Source organism: Orcinus orca, chromosome 2, assembly GCF_937001465.1.
Source record: "Orcinus orca chromosome 2, mOrcOrc1.1, whole genome shotgun sequence".
Taxonomy (NCBI): domain Eukaryota; kingdom Metazoa; phylum Chordata; class Mammalia; order Artiodactyla; family Delphinidae; genus Orcinus; species Orcinus orca.
Window position 1 is genome coordinate 170,523,437 of NC_064560.1, and position 20,225 is coordinate 170,543,661.

At 41.1% G+C, this 20,225-nt stretch overlaps 1 protein-coding gene across 9 annotated transcripts in view; it reads left to right on the forward strand.

Annotated features, from left to right (window-relative positions):
* Positions 1-1,615: 1,615 nt before the first annotated feature.
* PCNX1 (pecanex 1) overlaps positions 1,616-20,225 on the forward strand; it is a 172,350-nt gene continuing 153,740 nt past the window's right edge. For 8 of the 9 annotated variants that reach the window (XR_007475658.1, XR_007475657.1, XM_033422157.2 and 5 more), the window contains exon 1: positions 1,895-2,184. Coding sequence is in view for 7 of the 9 variants with exons in the window: in XM_033422157.2 (XP_033278048.2) it covers positions 2,032-2,184 (153 nt within the window). In the remaining 2 variants the exon portion in view is untranslated. Of the gene's footprint in view, positions 2,185-20,225 lie in introns of all 9 variants that reach the window. The other variant, XM_004262188.3, reaches the window with a different exon arrangement.

Here is a 20,225-nt window from a genome sequence, read left to right on the forward strand (position 1 = left end):
GATGGTATTCTACATTGGTAGTTTCAAATTTTAAGGTATATTAAAATCTTCCAGAGGGTTCGTTAAAATAGATAGCTAGGTTTCACACCCAGAGTTTCTCTGGATGCCTGAGAATGTGCATTTCTTTTTTAAAAATAAACTATTCTTTTTAAAGAAATATTTATTTATTTGGCTGCACTGGGACTCTTACTTGCAGTATGCAGGATCTAATTCCCTGACTAGGGATTAGAACACCTGGCTGCTTGCATTGGGAGCACAGAGTCTTAACCACTGGACCACCAGGGAAATCCTAAAAATTTGTGTTTCTAACAAGTTCTCAGGAATGTTGACACAGCTGGTCCTGGGATTACACTTTGAGAACAACTGGCCATACGTTTAAACTGGCCACAGGTGACCAGAAGCTGAGCAGTTATTGACCAGTTCAAACTCTTATCTGAATGGATAAGGTGGAGAGTGCTGAGAAATAAACTTCCAAAGTTCAGTCCATGCAGTTAGGATGACTGCTGGTTCCAGAGGTCTTTCAACCACTTCTGAGAACTACTTGGGCAATCACTTAGTTTCTTTGTGCTTGGGTTTCCTAATTCATAAAGTAAGGCTAGCCTGTATGCTGCCCTTACAGGAGTATTGTGAAGGTCAAATGAAATGGGTGTGGAAATGTTTGAACTGTAAAGTGGTGTGACTCTGGGAGGTATTGCAATTGTTTTTCAATATTCTTCTTAAAACGTCACCACGGATTTCTTTTGGCTCTCTTGCTTTTCTCATTAATTATAGCAACTTTAATCCAAGAATAGAGAGTACATTTATTGCTATCATAAACTCAAACTTCAAACTTTTTTTAAAAAAATTTTATTCAATGAGATCAGACATGCCATATAAACATTACACAGAGCCAAGAATGATTCCCAGACTTTACAGCTATAAAAAGAAAAGTACGAGACCCTGTTGTGACTTGGGGTGGAGACGCCGTTCATCTTTCAACCCTGTTTAAATTGGCCCATTAATAAAAATGGCTACAAGTTAACAGCACGTTAAAAAATAAAATCACCGTGTACAATGATCAACCTGTCCACCCCATACCTTTACACCTCTTGCAACTTCTGTTAATTTATCTGTCTTTGGAAGTAGTAAATCTGTCCAATCCTGGCCGTGGTTATTTTTCTCAGTCAAGGGCCTCCAGCTCACTTTATGGACCAACACAGTTCTTGCTCAAAGTGGGTGCGTTTGTGAGTTTTCAACCGTCATCAGCTGTACCTAATCCTTTCCGGCCTTCAAGGAGTATCTCAGATATGAGCCTCCTTGTTCCTAGGCCTTTAATAAATATCGTAATTCGTCAGCCAGGATGCTGACAAGGTTTCGGGGGGTGGAAGACCCGGTTTCTGGACTGGTGAAGGAACTTGCCAGCTTCGGGTACCGGGAGCGCAGTGGGGTCTACCACAGCCTCGACTCGCTATCCCCGGAACCTCAGCAATCCCGCCCCCGGGCCCGGGCCCGGGCCCGCGTTCGCGTCCGCTCGCGCTTCCCCCGGGCGCCACCAGGAGGCGCCCGCGGCTGCGGAGGCGCTGCGCGCACCCGCGGGGAGCCGGATCAAGGGGCGGAGGGAGAGGAGAGGAGAGGAGAGGAGGAGCTGGAGGGGGCGCGGCTTGCTCCCGGTGCCTCCCGGGCGCCGAGCCTCCTTCTCCGCCAGGCTCTGGGCTGGCGGCCGGCGGGGGTCGCGGCGGTGGCAGCGGCGCTGGCGGGCCGCGGGCGGCGGGGGCCTGGCTCCAGCTCCGGGTGTTAGGAAACAAGATGGCGGCGGCGCTCCGAAGGCCGGTCCCCACCTCTTCTCCGCTCTCCTCCGCCCCGCCGCTCGCCTCCTCCTCCTCCTCGATCTCCTCCTCCTCCTGCAGCAACCCCAGCGACCGCAGAAGCGCCGGCCGGCTCTCCCGGAGCTCCGGAGGGGGATAGATTGGGCAGCTGCGGGCTCCAGCGACCAAGGCAGAGCTGGGGCCGGGGCGGGGACGGCGACGGCGGCGGCGGCGGCGCCGGGTGGGGATGGGGTCGCAGACGCTGCAGATCCTCCGGCAGGGGGTGTGGGCCGCGCTCAGCGGGGGCTGGTACTACGACCCGCACCAGGCCACCTTCGTGAACGCGCTGCACCTCTACCTGTGGCTCTTTCTGCTCGGCCTGCCCTTCACCCTCTACATGGTGAGTGTGGGGGCGGGGAGGAGGGCGGCTCCATACCCTTCTGGCGGGCCGGGTTTCCCGAGTCCGGCGGGCGGTCGCGCCTCCCTGGCTCCGGGCTGGGGGTGCGCCCTCTTCCCCTTCCCGGTGCGCGCCCCCCACCATCCCGCGCCCCGGTCCCCTAGGGGCCCGCCGCCCTCCTCGGTCTGGTGCTCCCCTCCCCCACCCGTGCTCCCCACTGTCCTCTCCCTGGAGGGCTTCCCCTATTTCAGTGATGACAGGAGAAGCGAATCAGCAGCAGCCTCCGCCTCCCGCCCCCGGGCGCCCAGCCCGTTTTCTGGGAAGTGGTAGCTTCCTAGGCCCCTTCTTCGGGGTTCCTGATCCTGCCCTCTCCAGCCTTTCTAGCCGGGTGGGTGAAGCCCGAGTGGGGCTCCCTGCCTCCGCGTCTGGTGGTGGGCGCCGAGCGTTCTGCTCCCAAGGGCCGCCGCATCCGTCCCTGGCGCGCGTGCTTATCTGCGCCCCGTTCCTCGGGCGCCGGACACCCCTGGGGCACTCCCTGCCCCTGAGGCAGTTCTCGCTCCTCCTCTCCGGGGAGTACTCTCCCTCCACCTCGCCTCTAATCCGGGTGCGGAGCTTTTGGAGCCGCAGGGAAGAATGTGTGCCGCTCGGTGCGGAATATATTTTGTGGGGAGTCCGGGCTCTTACTCGCTTAGACGTAGTGGTTGAAAATCTGACTCTCGCCCTTCCTGCCTCTCAAAATCCTGTTTTTGCTTACCAGTGGTTCTTTTCTGTTCGGCTCCGTGGCCAGTGGCTTTTATTTCCAGGCCAGCTTTGGGGGTAGGGAGCGGGGGAGATACGGGGAATCTGGCTGGCATTTCAGCAGATTTGTTTGGGTTGGTTCAAGGCCTTGTACTGACTGATAGGAAGAAAGGAAAGTACTGCCTGTTGATGAATTCAGTACGATCAGTTTCTCCGAACGATCTAGGGTTTTAAGATATATTTTCACCGAAAGTTGTGAGCGCATTTTCTTTTTTAAAACACATTGGGTTAGGGTGGGGCATTAGGGAGACTAATGTGGAAGAGAGGTGATACTTAACGCTTCAGTTAAAATTTTAAAATAACCAGAAGGGAGGAAAGATTGGTAACTATTTATTTTAGGAGAATGCCTTTGAATGTATTTCTGCTAACGTTGTGGTTCTTCGTGGAGCTGTAGTAAGGGTGCTGGATTAGAAAATCTGGTGAGGATACCCATTTCTTTCCTAAGTGAAGCTCATTTACACTACTTGGCAGAAAAAGTGGAGGAAGATGTACTAAATTTCACATTCTCAACAACTTTTAATTTTTCATTGAAATCGTTTGGGAGGGACCTGCTGCTAGAGGTAAAAAAGCCATTTTAAAAAAAATACTGAGTAACTGATGGCTTATTTCTTTAGGGGACTTGTTCAGTCTTGTCACTTTCTGAAAATTTATCACAAAGTGTTATAATTTTCCATTAATTCTGGCCCAGGGAGTTAGTTCTATTTGCACTTCTCTATCTTCCAGGAATATGACATAATTAATGAACAGGTTAATTACTTTGGGTGTAAGAATCCTCAGGCTGTCACAGAGCTCTTTATAGCAGTTTTCTTTTATATCCAAGAGAATTGTAAATTTAAAACTGAAGCTGGTTCTCAGCTAAGACTCTTGGTGTTATTAAGGCATTATTAGAGCAAATGGAAAGCACTGAGTTCACTGCTTCTTTTTGGGAGTTTATTCAGTTAAATTTAATTCACAAATAAATATTTGAATGTCTACTGTGTGCTGGGCAATTTGCTGGGTTCTGGGAAAATAAAATTGCTTCTCTGACTTTCTTGTTTATGTTAATGGCAACTCTGTTTTTCCTAAACCTTTAAAAAGCTCTCGTTGATTCTTCTCTTCCTCTCTCTTCACATCCGGTTCAGCAACAAATCTTGTGGGTTCTATCTTCGAAACCTAACTAGAATCCAGCTAATTATCATCACCACTCCCTTGGTTCAAGCCATCATTATGTTTCTCTTGGGTTGTTGCAGTGTTCTAATGAGTCAGTGCTTCCATTCTTTATTCTCTATTCATAAAGATGTCTGAGTGATTCCTTAAAACGTAAGTCAGATCGTGGCACTCAGCTCAGAGCCTCCCTTCCCATGTGTTTACCCCCCCCCCACTCCATTTGCCTTCTTACAATTTTCCCCACACAATAACTGTGTTCCTGCCTCAGGGCCTTTGCACTTGCTATTCTCCCTCTGGATGACTCCTCCCCTCCAGATATATGTGTGACTTAACATGCTGCACTTATTTCAGGTTTCAGTTATATGTGAGGCCTTCCTTGATAACCACTGTAAAATAGCAACTTCCCAGCTCCTACAATACTTCCTAGCCCTCCTACCCTCCTTTATTTAATAGCACTTGTTACAAATTGGTATATATTTATTACTTAATGTCTCTCTTATCCCATTAGAATATAAACTCTAAGAGGGCAGAGACTTTTTGTTTACTGCTGTGTTGTCAAGACCTAGTTCAGTGCCAAGCACATAGTGAGAACTCAAATATGAAATGAATGATTAGAAATGAACAAAACACAGCTTTTGCCTTCAAGGAAGTTCAAGTCTAGCTTGGGGATAATGAACAATTACAAGCATTAGAATTGTTGTGAAAAGGTAAGTACAGAATGACCCTGAGCTTTTAGTTAGGGGATTGATCCTAGTCTGGGGGCAGTTAGCAAAGAAGATTGGTAAATGTTTACTTGGAAGTTATCAGCATTATAGAGGACAGTCCAAGCCACAGACTAGAATATCTGGGGAGAAAGTATAATTCATTAATAAGAAAATGGCTTGGCCAGAACTCCAAAGCCTAACAGCAGTTAAAAATCAGCAAAGGAGACAAGAAAGGTAAAAGGAAAATGAAGAGAGGAACCCATAACAGAAGCCAAGGAAAAAGTTTTTGAAAAGGAGAAAATGGTAACAAGTGCCAAATTGCCCTCCTGAGAGGCAGTACTAATTTAAATTTTCATCAACAGGATTGAGAGTACTTGTCTTCCCAGCTCTTCTCAACACTTTGCAAAAAAGAGTGTCAATGGTTGTAAATTTCTTTTTCAACGGAATGTTGAATAAATGATTTCAGTAATATTCTGTTTTTGATAATAGGCAGAATTTGTCTTAAAGTACTTTTTAATCCAAACTTTTCTTAGTCCAAGCTAAGGATGTTTAACTGCACTAACATATATCACAAAACAACTTCTTTTTGAGTTTTCCTATTCTCTGCACTCAGATAATTTTCACAGTTAGGTAATTGGTAAACAAGCAGAAATGTTTCTTTGAGAGAAGATTGATTGAGTCTTTCTGTTATTTTATCTGAGTTAAATCAAACGGTTTTCCTGTGTCTCTGTGCATAGCTGGGGAGGACAGAGAATTATTTTGTAGGTGGGCTAGGACATCTGGGACACCGGGGTAGTAACACTAGGATAGCATAGAGTAATGGTATGGAAAAGCACAGATTACAACAAGTATTCTGTAGATTCTACTATACTGTTGACTTCTTTAGCATTTCAGATGAATTTTACCAAACCACAGTGGAATAGTTACTGATTCTGATTCCTCTGGTTCCTCTCCGTGTCCCCTTAAAAGTTGATTAAATGCTTTCTTTGCTGGAATTGTAAAATAGTTCACACTTCCTTTCCTTCCTTTATCATGAGAACCTGAAGGGTTGCATGTTTTATAACTTGTACCGTTGGTGCTAGTCTCTGTTGCTTTGTGTTATAATAAGAAAGAAAAGAAAACCTAGGGGAAAGCAAGCCATTTCCTTTTGAGATTTTAAGGGAAAAAAAAAAAAAGTCCTATTTGTAGAGCTTTGTACAAACCAAATAGAAACCTGAGTGCCAGCTGCCCTGAGAATAGGCAGGAATATTAGTCACAAATTTGAGAAACTTGAATCATGTATGTGGCTGTTTTCCTAATCCTCCTCACTCCCTGAAAGTTGTCTAGACATAAACTAAACAGATCCAAGCACCATAGCTGTCAACCTAAAAACTTTGTATTTTGAAATAATTTTAGGTTTACAAGAAAGTTACAAAAATAGTATAGAGATTCTTATATACCCTTTGCCCAGCTTCCTCTAATATTAAAATCTTACGTAACCATGGTGCATTTGTCAAAATGAAGAAATTAACATCAGTACAGTACTAGTAGAATTGTAGACATTATTTGGATTTCACCAGTTTTTCCATTAGTGTCCCTCTTCTGTTTCAGGATCCAGCCTAGGATACTATATTGCATTTAGTATCATCATCTTTAACATGGCTTGCTTGCTTTCTGTTTTCCCTTACCATGCTGGGATTCTATTCTTTAAGGAATTTTACAATTTATAACAATTAATCAAATTGTGTCTTATAAGAAAAATTAGTGAAAGGTTATATGTCTGTGATAGGTACATTTTAGATGGAGAAAAGAGGAGAGTATTCTGAATGATTTTTAAACCAAGCATTGACCGTTAACCTATGTGAGGCTGTTTTTGAATTGAGATATTTTACGTATGAAGAATTGTATGACATGAAATAATTCTAAAGAAGAAAAAGACTTTAGACCTCATTCACACAAAATGGACACCAGTGTCTTAGCTTCCTCCTATAATGCTGTTTTCCTAATTTATAAATTAGAAGCAATGAGACAAATGCACAACCATATTACAAGGTAGACTGTGACTAATCCCTTATGTGTCGTAAAGTGTTCAGGAATTGGAAGGAGGATGCAGTTATTTCCTAGAAGGCTTTATGCAGAGGATAATTCATACATTCACAACCTTGACTGTATGCTGGGCACTGTGGTAGGCCTTATGGTGGGGGACCTTTATAAGGTTTGTTATTTGTGCTGGAACATCATTTCCCATAATCATCCCACCAGGCAAGTGAATCTTTGTTCTATGGAAAAGATCATTTAGTGAAAGAATAGGTGTTCTTGGGTGTAATGGTTTGCTCTGCTATCAAGTATTTTATTGTAATATATCCAACATGTTAAAGCTTTCTTAAACCTTGTTTAATTGTTCAAAGTTATAGTTCCTAGAATTTATAAAATTTAACATGATATCTAACATGGTTAGTGTTTTGTTCCAAATTTCCCTTTCATTGTTGGCTTTGCCTTTGATTTGGTAATCTTACACAACTGCTGACAAGTGTTTATAGCATCGTTTTTGTTCACATCATTATGCAATGTCAGTGGTACTCAAACTTTCACTGTGTATCTATCTTGGCTTTCTTCCTTATTAAAGAATATCTGTAGGTAAAACACGGAAAGTCAAAGTAACTAAAATCACAAAGTGCACCACATAGCTCTTCACGCTGTCCTAGGCATTGGCAGGTGGCTTTCAGCTAATTATAACTATATATTTTTGCTCACTAGTGGGGTGAGCAGAATTAGAATTCTCCATTGGATGGTTTCAAACTACCTGCCCTCCACTCCTCTGCTCATTCTGAGTAACCGCTTATCCCTTTTCCTTCTGTAGCAAGGTGCACATCACAACACAGGCTGGCGTGAGGCTGATGTTGAGATAATCCTGAGTCTGCTTTTTCTTTTCTTTTAAAAGGAAGTTACTCAGCAGCTTTGGAAGATTATTAGGAATTCTTTTTATATTCCTTACTAGTGTCTCTCATGATACTTCACTTGAGAATTGCTGGTCTGCCATATGACACAGGCTTCTACACAAGAGATAACATAGGACAGAGCTGCCATTACCTTTCTTCTTAAAAAAAAAAAAAAAGCCCACCATCTAATAACTGGGAATTAATTTGCCTGCATTCCTATTTTGCTTTACTCCAATAAATCAGTATCTGGGGGAGATTCCAGGCAAGTGTATTTTGAAAAGCCACTCCCCCTAGATGTACCAACAGAAAAAGCCTGTAGGTGATTGCTGGTGAACACCTCATGCTAACAGTCACTACCTGGGAGTTTTAGTCTATTATTTGTGACTGTCTGAAAATACCTTATTGTTTCCTGCTTAGGTTGCTGGTTTAACTCATCTCCTTTTTTTCAGCAGTGAATAAATTACTGAATAACTTTGACTCTGGCTGTAATGGGGGCTTTTATGGTACTGATAATAGTAATGCTTATATAGTGCTTTTTACCCAGTATAGTATAATTCTTGAGCATTTCACCCTCCAGTTAAAAAGCCATTGTTAGGTTTTTTATCATGAAAATATTACTAGTTGTAGAAATTGTTCCATGTGGTAATCATAATCCAAAATAAAAGTATATATAATCCAAAGTAAGTGTCCAGAATAAAAGCAAACAACGCTGTGGCAGTAGTGTGGTGCACATTTGTATATCTAAGATTTTACACCTGGAAGTTCGCAGCATAAGTTTCTAGAAAAATTGCTGGGTCAAATTATGTACATTTAAAATTGAATGTCAAATTATACCTCAGAAAATGTTGTACCAGTTTTTATTCTCACTAGTGTATGAAAGGACCTGTTGCCCTTTGTTTTCACCAACATTGGTTATTATGTCTTTTTGATGTGATAGTGTAAACTGGCATCTTGTTTTAATTTTTGTTTTTTTATTAATAGGTTCTTTGAGTATCTTTTCATAGGCTTAGTAGACATTTATATCTTTTTTCTTTTAGCTGCCTGTTGCATCCTTTATCCTTTTTTGAAAGTCATGTTCTTTCTAAGTGATTTTTGAGAGCCCCTTGTATGTTTAAAAATTAGCTCTTTGTTATGTATTAAAAATTTCCCATAATTTGTCTTTTAAGTGTATGATTGAGGTTTTTCTTTGTTGTTGTTGCGGTGCGCGGGCCTCTCACTGTTGTGGCTTCTCCCGTTGCGGAGCACAGGCTCCGGACGCGCAGGCTCAGCGGCCATGGCTCACGGGCCCAGCCGCTCTGCGGCATGTGGGATCTTCCGGGACCGGGGTACGAACCCCGTGTCCCCTGCATCGGCGGGCGGACTCTCAGCCACTGCGCCACCAGGAAAGCCCTGATTGAGTTTTTTGAGCATATAAATTTAACATTTTTCGTAGTTACATTTGCTATTTTTCTTCCTGTGGTAAAGACCTTCCCTGTTAAAAACTTGTAAAAATCATGTTTTCATCTAATAATTTTTAAATTTGGGGATAAATTTGCGTGGTTAAATAAAAAAGAAACTAAAAGGTGGTGAAATCCCTCTTTCGTATCTGCCACCATCTTCCCAGTTGCCACCTGCACTACCTCCCATAAAAAACCACTGTGGGGGCTTCCCTGGTGGCGCAGTGGTTGAGACACGGGTTCGAGCCCTGGTCTGGGAAGATCCCACATGCCGCCGAGCAACTAAGCCTGTGAGCCACAGCTACTGAGCCTGCAAGTCTGGAGCCTGTGCTCCGCAACAAGAGAGGCCGCGACAGTGAGAGGCTCTCGCACCGCGATGAGGAGTGGCCCCCGCTCGCCGCGACTGGAGAAAGCCCACGCACAGAAACGAAGACCCAACACAGACAAAAATAAATAAATAGATAAATAAAATTAAAAAAAAAAAACCACTGTGGATAGTTTCTTGTGAATCCCACCGCAGCTTACAGGCGCAAATTCAAATGTCTGTCTCCGTCTCCCACCGCTGCATTCTTTTTTTAATAAATTTATTTATTTATTTATTTTTGTCTGCGTTGGGTCTTTGTTGCTCCGCGCGGGCTTTTATGTAGTTGCGGCGAGCGGGGACTACTCTTTGTTGCGGTGCGCGGGCTTCTCATTGCGGTGGCTTCTCTTGTTGCGGAGCACGAGCTCTAGGCGCATAGGCTTCAGTAGTTATGGCACGTGGGCTCAGTAGTTGTGGCTCGCAGGCTCTAGAGCACAGGGTCAGTAGTTGTGGCGCACGGGCTTAGTTGCTCCGTGGCATGTGGGATCTTCGCAGCCCAGAGCTCAAACCCGTGTCCCTGCATTGGCAGGCGGATTCTTAACCACTGCGCCACCAGGGAAGTCCCCCACCACTGCATTCTATATATTGTTTTCCCTCCACTTAATACATCTTTTTTTTTTTTAACATCTTTACTGGAGTATAATTGCTTTACAATGGTGTGTTAGTTTCTGCTTTATAACATGGTGAATCAGCTATACATATACATATATCCCCATATCTCCTCCCTCTTGCGTCTCCCTCCCACCCTCCCTATCCCACACCTCTAGGTGGTCACAAAGAATGCAGAGCTGATCTCCCTGTGCTATGCGCCTGATTCCCACCATTTAATATATCTTAAACACCTGTGCATCAGTACCAACTGGGCTTCCTCAGTGTTTTATTTAAATTGAGATATACTTGATATATAGCATTATATTAGTTTCAGATATACAACATAATGTTTGAATATTTGTATATGTTGTGAAATGATCACCACAATAAATCTGGTTAACATCTTTTACCATACATAGTTAGGAAGTTTTTTTCTAGTGATGAGAACTTTTAAGATTTATTCTCTTGGGAACTTTCAAATGTATGATACAGTAGTATTAACTGTAATCACCTGTACATTACATCCTCATGATATATTATTTTATAACGGCAAGTTTGTACCTTTTGTCCCCATTCACCCATTTCACCCAGCCCCTACCCCTACCTCTGTCAGCCACCAATCTGTGCTTTATACAGTATCTATGGTCTGCGTTTTGTTTTGCTTTGTTTTTAGACCCCACATATGAGATCATACAGTATTTGTCTTTCTCTTTCTGGTTTTTTGTACTTAGCATAATGCCAGACAAGGTCTATCCATGTTGTTGCGAATGGCAAGATTTCCTTTTTTATGGCTGAGTAGTATTCCATTATATATATAATCACATTTTCTTTATCCATTCATCCATTGATGCACATTTAGTTTGCTTCCATGTCTTGGCTATTGTAAATAATGCTGCAGTGAACATGGGAATGCATATCTCTTTTTGAGTTAATATTTTCGTTTCCTTCAGATAAATATGCAGAAGTGGAATTGCTGGATCATATGGTGATTCAATTTTTAATTTTTAATTTTATTTTTCTTCTGCAGTACACGGGCCTCTCACTGTTGTGGCCTCTCCCGTTGCGGAGCACAGGCTCTGGACGCGCAGGCTCAGCAGCCATGGCTCACGGGCCCAGCCGCTCCGCGGCATGTGGGACCTTCCCAGACCGGGGCACGAACCCGTGTCCCCTGCATCGGCAGGTGGACCCTCAACCACTGCGCCACCAGGGAAGCCCTATTTTTAATTTTTTGAGGCACCTCTGTACTGTTTTCCATAGTGGCTGTACCAGTTTATGTTCTCATCAACAGTGCACAAGGGTTCTCTTTTCTCCACATCCTTGTTAACACTTGCTCTTTATTGTCTTTTTGATATTAGCCATTTTTACAGGTGTGAGGTGATATCTCATTGTGGTTTTGATTTGTTGAGGATTTTTGCATCTATTCATCAGTGTTACTGGCCTGTAATTTTCTTTTCTTGTGGTATCTGGTTTTGGTATCAGGGTAATGCTGGCCTCATCAAGTGAGTTTGTAAGTGTTCCTTTGTTTTTTGTTTTTGGGAAGACTTTGAGAAGGATTGGTATTAGGTTTTTAAATGTTTGGTAGAATTCACCAGTGAAGCTGTCTGGTCCTGGACTTTTGTTGGGTTTATTTTTTTTATTTTTAATAGTTCCATAGTAATGCATTGCATGGATATATTATTTATCATGTTACCTGCTGATAGATATTTAATTTGTTTACAGACTTTTGCTAACACAAACCATGCTGCAGGAAATAATCATACAGATGTCATCTCACATGGGTCTAGATATAATATTAAGATAAATTCCTAGAAATGAGATTGGTTGGTCAACAGGGTAAATGCTTTTGTAGTTTTGAAAGAGAGTGCCAAATTGCCCTCCAGAGGGATTGTACCACTTAACTGGCATGCCTGCAGGCAGTGTATCAGAGCCTCTTAGTGCTCCTGTGTGCCACAGCCTCACATAGTTTTGCGATTTTCATAGGTAAGAAATAGTATCTTAGAGTGGTTTTAATTGGCATTTGTCCTACTTTGAGTGGGATTGAGCTGCTTTTCATAAGCTTCAGGGTCATTTTTTCCCTATTTTTCTGTAGTAGTTCATATGCTTTATCCATTTTCTACTAGGTTATATGTTAAGAATTAATTATATGTTAGTCCTCTGTAATCTAATTGCAAACATCTAATAGTTTTTATAGTTCATCCAATTTGGAATTTATTTTGCTGTAAGCAATATATGAGTGTCTAGTTAAAAAAAAATTTTTTTTTTGATAGGCAATTGTCCCAATCAACCTAATGTATTAAACAATCCTGTCTTTTTCTCAGTGATTTAAATGCCACCTTTCTAATCTAAGTTTCTCTGGGGGTATTTGCATTTTGTTTTATCAATATGTCTTTTCTTACATGAATACCATACTTTTTTTTAAAATAAATTTATTTTCTTTTATTTATTTTTGGCTAAGTTGGGTCTTTGTTACTGTGTGCAGGCTTTCTCTAGTTGCGGTGGGGGGGGGCTACTCTTCGCTGTGATGCGCCGGCTTCTCATTGCGGTGGCTTCTCTTGTTGCAGAGCACGGGCTCTATGCGTGCGGGCTTCATTAGTTGTGGCTCACGGGCTCTAGAGCGCAGGCTCAGTAGTTGTGGTGCACGGGCTTAGCTGCTCCGTGGCATGTGGGACCAGGGATGATCCTATGTCCCCTTGAACCCGTGTACCCTGCGTTGGCAGGTGGATTCTTAACCACTGCGCCACCAGGGAAGCCCAATACCATACTTTTTTTAGTAATCTTAGTTTTATGTATTTTTCCTTCTTAGTAATAGTCTTACCTTGTTATTTCTTCTTCTTGTTATTTCTTTGGCTATTCTTGCATGTTTATTCCTCCATTTTGTTACATTTCCCAGGGATGTTGCTGAATTTTTTACTGAAAAGTATTGAATTTTGGATTACTTTAGGGAGGGAAGTTTGATGTCTTTATAATATTGAGTGAAGGTGAACTCTTCATTTCTTTTATGTCCCTCAGTAGATTTTTTTTAAAAGAAGTTTTCTTTATGTTAACCTTGCATATTTTCCCTTAGGATTATTATTCTTAGATTTTAGTTTCTAACACTACTGTAAGTGCAACCAATTCTTTCTAACTGATTGTTGCTTATTATGTAAGAAAAATCATGATTTTTTAAAAAACCTTATTTTAGAATAGTTCTAGATGTATAGAAAAATTGTAAACATAGTTCAGAGAGATCCTATATATCTTACACCCAGTTTCTCCTGTTGTTAACATCTTAGTTTACTGTGGCACATTTGTCACAAGAAATGAACCAATATTAATACACCATTATTAACTTATAATCTGTACTTTGTACAGATTTCTTTCTTTTTTTAACTAATGTCCTTTTTTTCTGTTCCAGGATCCCATCCAAATCTATTGATTTCAATTTATTAAATTTGCAACCAGACACTGTAGAATTAGGTTATTCTTTCTAATAAGTTTTCTGTTTATTTTAAAAGGATTTTCAGATATGCAATTATATTTGTAAATAATAATTTTAACTTCTTCCCAATATTTATACTTTTTTCTCTTGTGTAATGCTTGGTATGGTACTTTACATATCTATTGATGTAATAAATAATGTTGAAAATACGAACAACCTTGCCTTGTACCCTTCTTTAATGGGAATTTTAGTGTTTTACCATTGAGCATACTAAGTTTTTTTTGGAATATAGATTCTTTTTTCTTTACTATGTTATGGAAGTATTTGTCCATTTTCCAGTGACTTCTGGTGGTTCACTATCAGACTAATGTTTACCTCTGTGTATTCTGAGGTCTCACAAGTCTTACCTACGTCATCTTCTTTTTTGTAGTTAATCTTTGTTTTCTCTGAACCATTTCTACTTAGAGGTCTTTTTGTTTGCTTATCTCAGATTTGTCACTACATTGCTCAAGCATTATTAGCAACGTCAGATAGTTCTTGTGCTATTATATGCCCATGCACTATCTCCTTTCAAGTTTTCTCACTAAATACTCATCGTAGCCCTGTGAAATGAAGATACTGTTTTTATCCCTATTTTTCTGATGAGGAAACAGAGGCTCCTAGAAGTTAAACCACTGGTTCAGGGTTATGTAGATTGCCTCTGCCGTTTTTCCCTCTGGCCTCCGGAGGACCATCACGGTCACCCTCCACCGTGTTCCTCCACAGTCTTGCACGGTGCTTTTCTGATTAATCTGTTTCTGAAAGCCTACTTGTGATTGATTGGGATGAACTAAGTGTCCCTGGATCTTTTTCAATATGTATTCTGAATCTAGAACTCTCAGAGCTGGCCTTGAAATCACCATCTAATTATATCTTTAATCTTGGCTTCCCTTCCCAACTAGCACATTATATGAATACAGTGGAAGCCCATTATAAACCTCCCAGGGATTTAGTTACGGTTCTCACATATAGTTAAAGTGAGGTAATTTGTCTCACTCATCATTTTGGTGGGAGAGGATAGTTAGCCTTGTTCTATAGAATGTACAGGCATACCCCGTTTTACTGTGCTTCGCTTTATTACGCTTCACAGGTACTGCATTTTTTAACATGTTGAAGGTTTGTGGCAACCCTGCATTGAGCAAGTCTTTTGGTGCCGTTTTTCCAACAGCACTGTTCTCTTTGTGTCTCTGTGTCACATTTTGGTAATTCTCACAATATTTCAAAATTTTCATTATTATCAAATTTGTTATGGTGATCAGTGATCGTTGTTTACTATTGCAAGAAAATTCTGACTTGCTGAAGGCTTAGATGATGGTTAGCATTTTTTAGCAATAAAGTATTTTTACATTAAGGTAAAAATACATAAGGTAAAAAGTACAAAAAAATAAGGTAAAAAGTACATTTTTTCTAGCCATAATGCTATTGCACAGTTAATAGACTACAGTATAGTGTAAATATATATATATACATATATATATATACACATATGTTCTTGCACTGGGAAACCAGAAAATTTGTGTGACTTGCTTTACTGTGCTCTTCACTTTAGTGCAGTGGTCTGGAAGCAAACCTGCAATATCTCCAAGGTATGCCTGTATTATAAATGGATTTTACGAAAATGTAATATCCTTTTACTAGTTGGTCTTATACAGGCCTCTTTCCTTGCTGTGTTTATATAAAATGCTATTTCTTCTTGCCGCTGCTACTACTATTACATGTGCTCCTTCACTCCAGCTACAGAGATGCAACATTTGCAGTCTGTTTATATCCTGTCCATTACAGTCTTTTATGAACAAAATCTGGAACTGTAGTCCTTATGAATAGGTAAATAGCAGCAAGAGAAGCAGTTGTTTCAAGGACTGGCACTTTTCGGGAAATTCTAACCTAACTTTGGCACAGCGGTGCTCTTGGTTTCTAGTGGGTAGAGGCCAGGGAAGGTGCTAAACATCCTATATTGCATAGGACAGCCCCCAGCAACATATAAGATTATCTGGCTCAAAATGTCAACAGTGCTGGGGCTGCGAAACTTTGCTCTAGAGCATTCCTTCTTAGTGGGTATGTTGTTGTCCTCAAGGGGGCAAAAATCAGTTCTTGGGTTGGGGGGTGGTTGTCAAATATTTTTGTGTACAAAGTACAGATGTGCACACAGTACATATAGATATACAGTGTTCCTGTGGTGGTAAACTTTCTTGAGGGGCAGTGTTTAGAAAACCTGCACTTCTGTGTGTTTCTCCTTTACTCTCACACTGCTATACTCACAGCACTTCTTACACCAGATGTGTGGGGTTTTCCCCCACACAAGCAATTCTCTGAGACACTGGCTGGGAGTCCTACAGTTTAATTCAACTCTGATGCTGTCCACCTGGAGACAGCGTCAAATCCCACAGGTTAAGTTCTCAGTCCCACGAGACTGCTCCTCTTTCCCACAATTAAGATGCCAGTCCAAAGTCCAGGTTGTTACTTGTGCTTCTGACTGACTGACTGTAAATCGCTGGCTCCCGTGACCCCATCCTGAGGTTTGATTGATTTCCTAGCGAGGTTTACAGAACTCAGGAAAACAGTTTACGTACTGTTTACCAGTTTATTATAAAAGGCTATGATAAAAGATACAGGTGCACCTCCAGCTGGAAGGGATGCATAGAGCAGTATATGCGGGAAAGAGCACGAAGCTTTCATGCCCTCTGTGAGTGTGCCACCCTCCAGCACCTCCCTGTGTTCACCAACCTGGAAACTCTCAGAACGTCATACTATTGGGATTTTATGGAGGTTCCATCACATAGGCATGATCAATTATTAACTCCATTTCCAGCCCCTCTCCCCTATGGAGAATGAGAGATGAGGCTGAAAATCCCAAGCTTCCAATCATGGCTTGGTTTTTCTGGTGACCAGCCCCCATCCAGGAGTCCACCCAGAGTCACCTCATTAGAACAAAAGGCATTCCCGGGGCTTCCCTGGTGGCGCAGTGGTTGAGAGTCCGCCTGCCGATGCAGGGTACACGGGTTCGTGCCCTGGTCCGGGAAGATCCCACATGCCGTGAAGCGGCTGGGCCCGTGAGCCATGGTCACTGAGCCTGCGCGTCCGGAGCCTGTGCTCCTCAACGGGAGAGGCCACAACAGTGAGAGCCCCGCGTACCGCAAAAAAAAAAAAAAAAAAAGGCATTCCCATCACCCAGGAACTTCCAAGGGATTTAGGTGACAGGAACCAGAGCCAAAGACCAAATATTAGAACAGAAGATGCTCCTGCGCTCTTATCATTTAGGAAACCGCAAGGGTTTTAGGAGCTCTGTATCAAGAACTGGGGACAGAAGCCAATCTATGTATTTTTTATTATTTCACAGGGAGTAATTAGGGAAAAAATGCCTAAAGAGACTCCTTAGGAGAGCAATAATTAAAAAAAAAAGTTGAGAAACACTGCCTTGGAGGGAGACTGTCTAGTGTAGTGGTTAAAAACTCAGATTCTTAACCACTAGAGTCAGACTGGGTGTAAATCCTGTTTCTGCCACTTACCGGCTTCAGGCAATGACTTCATTGTCTAAGTTTTCTTATCTGTAAGATAGAAATAATAATTGCACTTTCTTCAAAGGATTGTTGTGAGGCAATCCATTTAAAGTACCCGGCACTTGGTAAAACAATAGTCATCCTCCTTAAGATGCTCAAGGAGAGTAAGGATCCTATTTATTGCGGTGTTTACAGTCCTTAGAAGAATATCTGGGGCTTAATAGGTGTTCAGTAAATATATGTTGAATGAATGAATAAAACTCTTATTTATTGATTTAAGTGTGTCAGAGTTGCCATTATGGAAACTGAGGAAATGGTGGTAGTAAGATAAGCTATGCTCTCCATTCTTTTTTTCTGGTAGGCAGCTTTCATATTTATCTCACCTAACGTCTAGTGTGTGATGCATTCCCTATTTTAGCATTTACTTTTAAAGGAAGAAGTGGATTATATAGCATGCAATACCATCATTCTGTTTCAAGCCAATTGAGTGAGCTCAGGGCAAAAACGAAATATGGGTTTTGTTAGTACTCTCATGAGAGCTAGTATACTTTTTTTTTTTTTGTGGTATGCAGGCCTCTCACTGTTGTGGCCTCTCCCGTTGCAGAGCACAGGCTCCAGATGCGCAGGCTCAGCGGGCATGGCTCACGGGCCCAGCCGCTCCGCGGCATGTGGGATCTTCCCAGACTGGGGCACGAACCCGTGTCCCCTGCATTGGCAGGCGGACTCTCAACCACTGCGCCGCCGGGGAAGCCCGAGAGCTAGTATACTTTTAATTATAAATTTTACCGACTTACATTCTTGTGTTAGGACCTCAGCTTGCAATTTATTCCGTTCTATTTGAGTGAAACATAAAAGAATACACAAGTAATAATGTTTGATAACCTAATTTTTTGTGTATATTCATATTTTATTTAAAAATATTTATTTTTGCTTGATCCTTGTAGTTTTACTTTGGCTTAATGCTTTTGTTATTGAATTAAATTCTTTTGAGTTTTAAGCCTTAAATTTGAACTGTTGTTACTTATTTTGTGCTTGTATAGTACACTGCTTTTATAGGAGTATAGCTAACAAGTGCAAGAAGAGTCCCATTATTTTACATAGGTTTGCCTATAAAATAATCTCACGGAATATATCTTGAACTATTGTTTTGTGAGGTATAGTAAAAAGGTAACCTAGCTTCCGTTCTTTAGAATTGCAAAGTCATGTTGACAGATTTCTTATTTTCACTTACTATGAATCCTGAAAAATTGTTTCAATAGAATATATCAGAAACAAATAGAATAAAGAAATAGGTCAAAAAAAAAGAAATAGGTCAAGCAATTTACGTTGGACTTTATGAGATAGCTTCTGGTCCTCATATTTACCGTTTAGATGAATTGTTTTTATCAGTTCACTCAGGGATTTATTTAGACTGATTAAACAATTAAAAGAGTGATTCATACAGCAAAATGTCAAGTTACTAATTTATGATATGAATCAAGATAGTTCTTAGTATAGGATATCCCATTCTCTTTCCAGGATGGTTACGTTTACTCAGAGAAACACGTAAATCAAAACATTGGTGCCTCTCCAGAAACAGACACACAGATCAATGGAACAGGATAGAGAGCCCAGAAGTAAGTCCATGCACTTATGGTCAATTAATCTACGACAAAGGGGGCAACAATATACTAGGGAGAAAAGATAGTCTCTTCCAAGTGGTGCTGGGAAAACTGGACAGCTACATGTAAAAGAATGAAATTAGAACATTCTCTAACACCATATACAAAAATAAGCTCAAAATGGATTAAAGACCTAAATGTAAGACTGGATACTATAAAACTCCTAGAGGAAAACATTGGCAGAATAGTCTTTGACATAAATCGCCGCAATATTTTTTTGGATCTGTCTCCTCAAGTAAAGGAAATAAAACCAAAAATAAACGAATGGGACCTAATTAAACGTAATAGCTTTTGCACAGCAAAGGAAACCACCAACAAAACAAAAAGACAACCTTCTGAATGGGAGAAAGTATTTGTAAATGATATGACTGGTAAGGGATTAATATCCAACATGTATAATCAGCTTATACAACTCAACGTCAAAAAAGCAAACAAGCTAATTAAAAAATGGGCAGAAGAACTGAGTAGACGTTTTTCCAAAGAGGAAATGCAGTTGACCAACAGGCACATGAAAAGATGCTCAACATTGCTAATCATAGGGAACTATATATCAAAACCACAATGAGATAGCACCTCATACCTGTCGGGATGGCTATCATCAAAAAGAACACAAATAAAAAGTGCTGGAGACGGTGTGGAGAAAAGGGAACCCTCCTGCACTGTTGGTGGGAATGTAAATTGGTGCAACCACTGTGGAAAACAGTATTTTCCACAGTTTGAGGTTTCTCAGAAAACTAAAAATAGAATACTGTGTGACTAAGCAATTCCTCTCCTGGGTATATATCCGAAAAAAAACAAGAACACTAATTGGAAAAGATATAGTCACTCCAATGTTCATAGCAGCATTATTTACAATTGCCAAGATATGGAAGCAACCTAAGTGTCCAACAGATGAATGGATAAAGCAGCCGTGGTATATATATATATAATTGAATACTACCTAGCAATAAGAAAGGATGACATTTTGCCATTTGCAGCAACATGGATGGACTTAGAGGGCATTATGCTAAGTGAAATAAGTCAGAAAGAGAAAGACAAGCACTGTATGACATCACTTCTATGTAGGATCTAAAAAATACAACAGACTAGTGAATATAACAAAGAAGGAGACTCACAGATGCAGTGGTTACCAGTGGGGCGGGGGGGGCCAATATAAGGGCAGGGGAGTGGGAGGTACAAACTCTTAGTGTAAGATAGGCTCAAGGATTGTTGTATTCCACAACATGGGGAATATAGCCAATATTTTGTAATAACTGTAAATGAAAAGTTACCTTTAAAAATTGTAAAAAAAAATTTAAATTAAAAACAAAACATTGGTGCCTCTCAGTGTTCTTATAATTTCATTTGGGGGGCTTTTTGGTAAAGAACAGAATCAGTCTCTAGATAATACCATCTGGCTAATATTGAAAGATAAATGTGTACTGGTCTCTTTATTTTAGATGCATGAATATCTCTATATTCCAGTTTTTATTTGC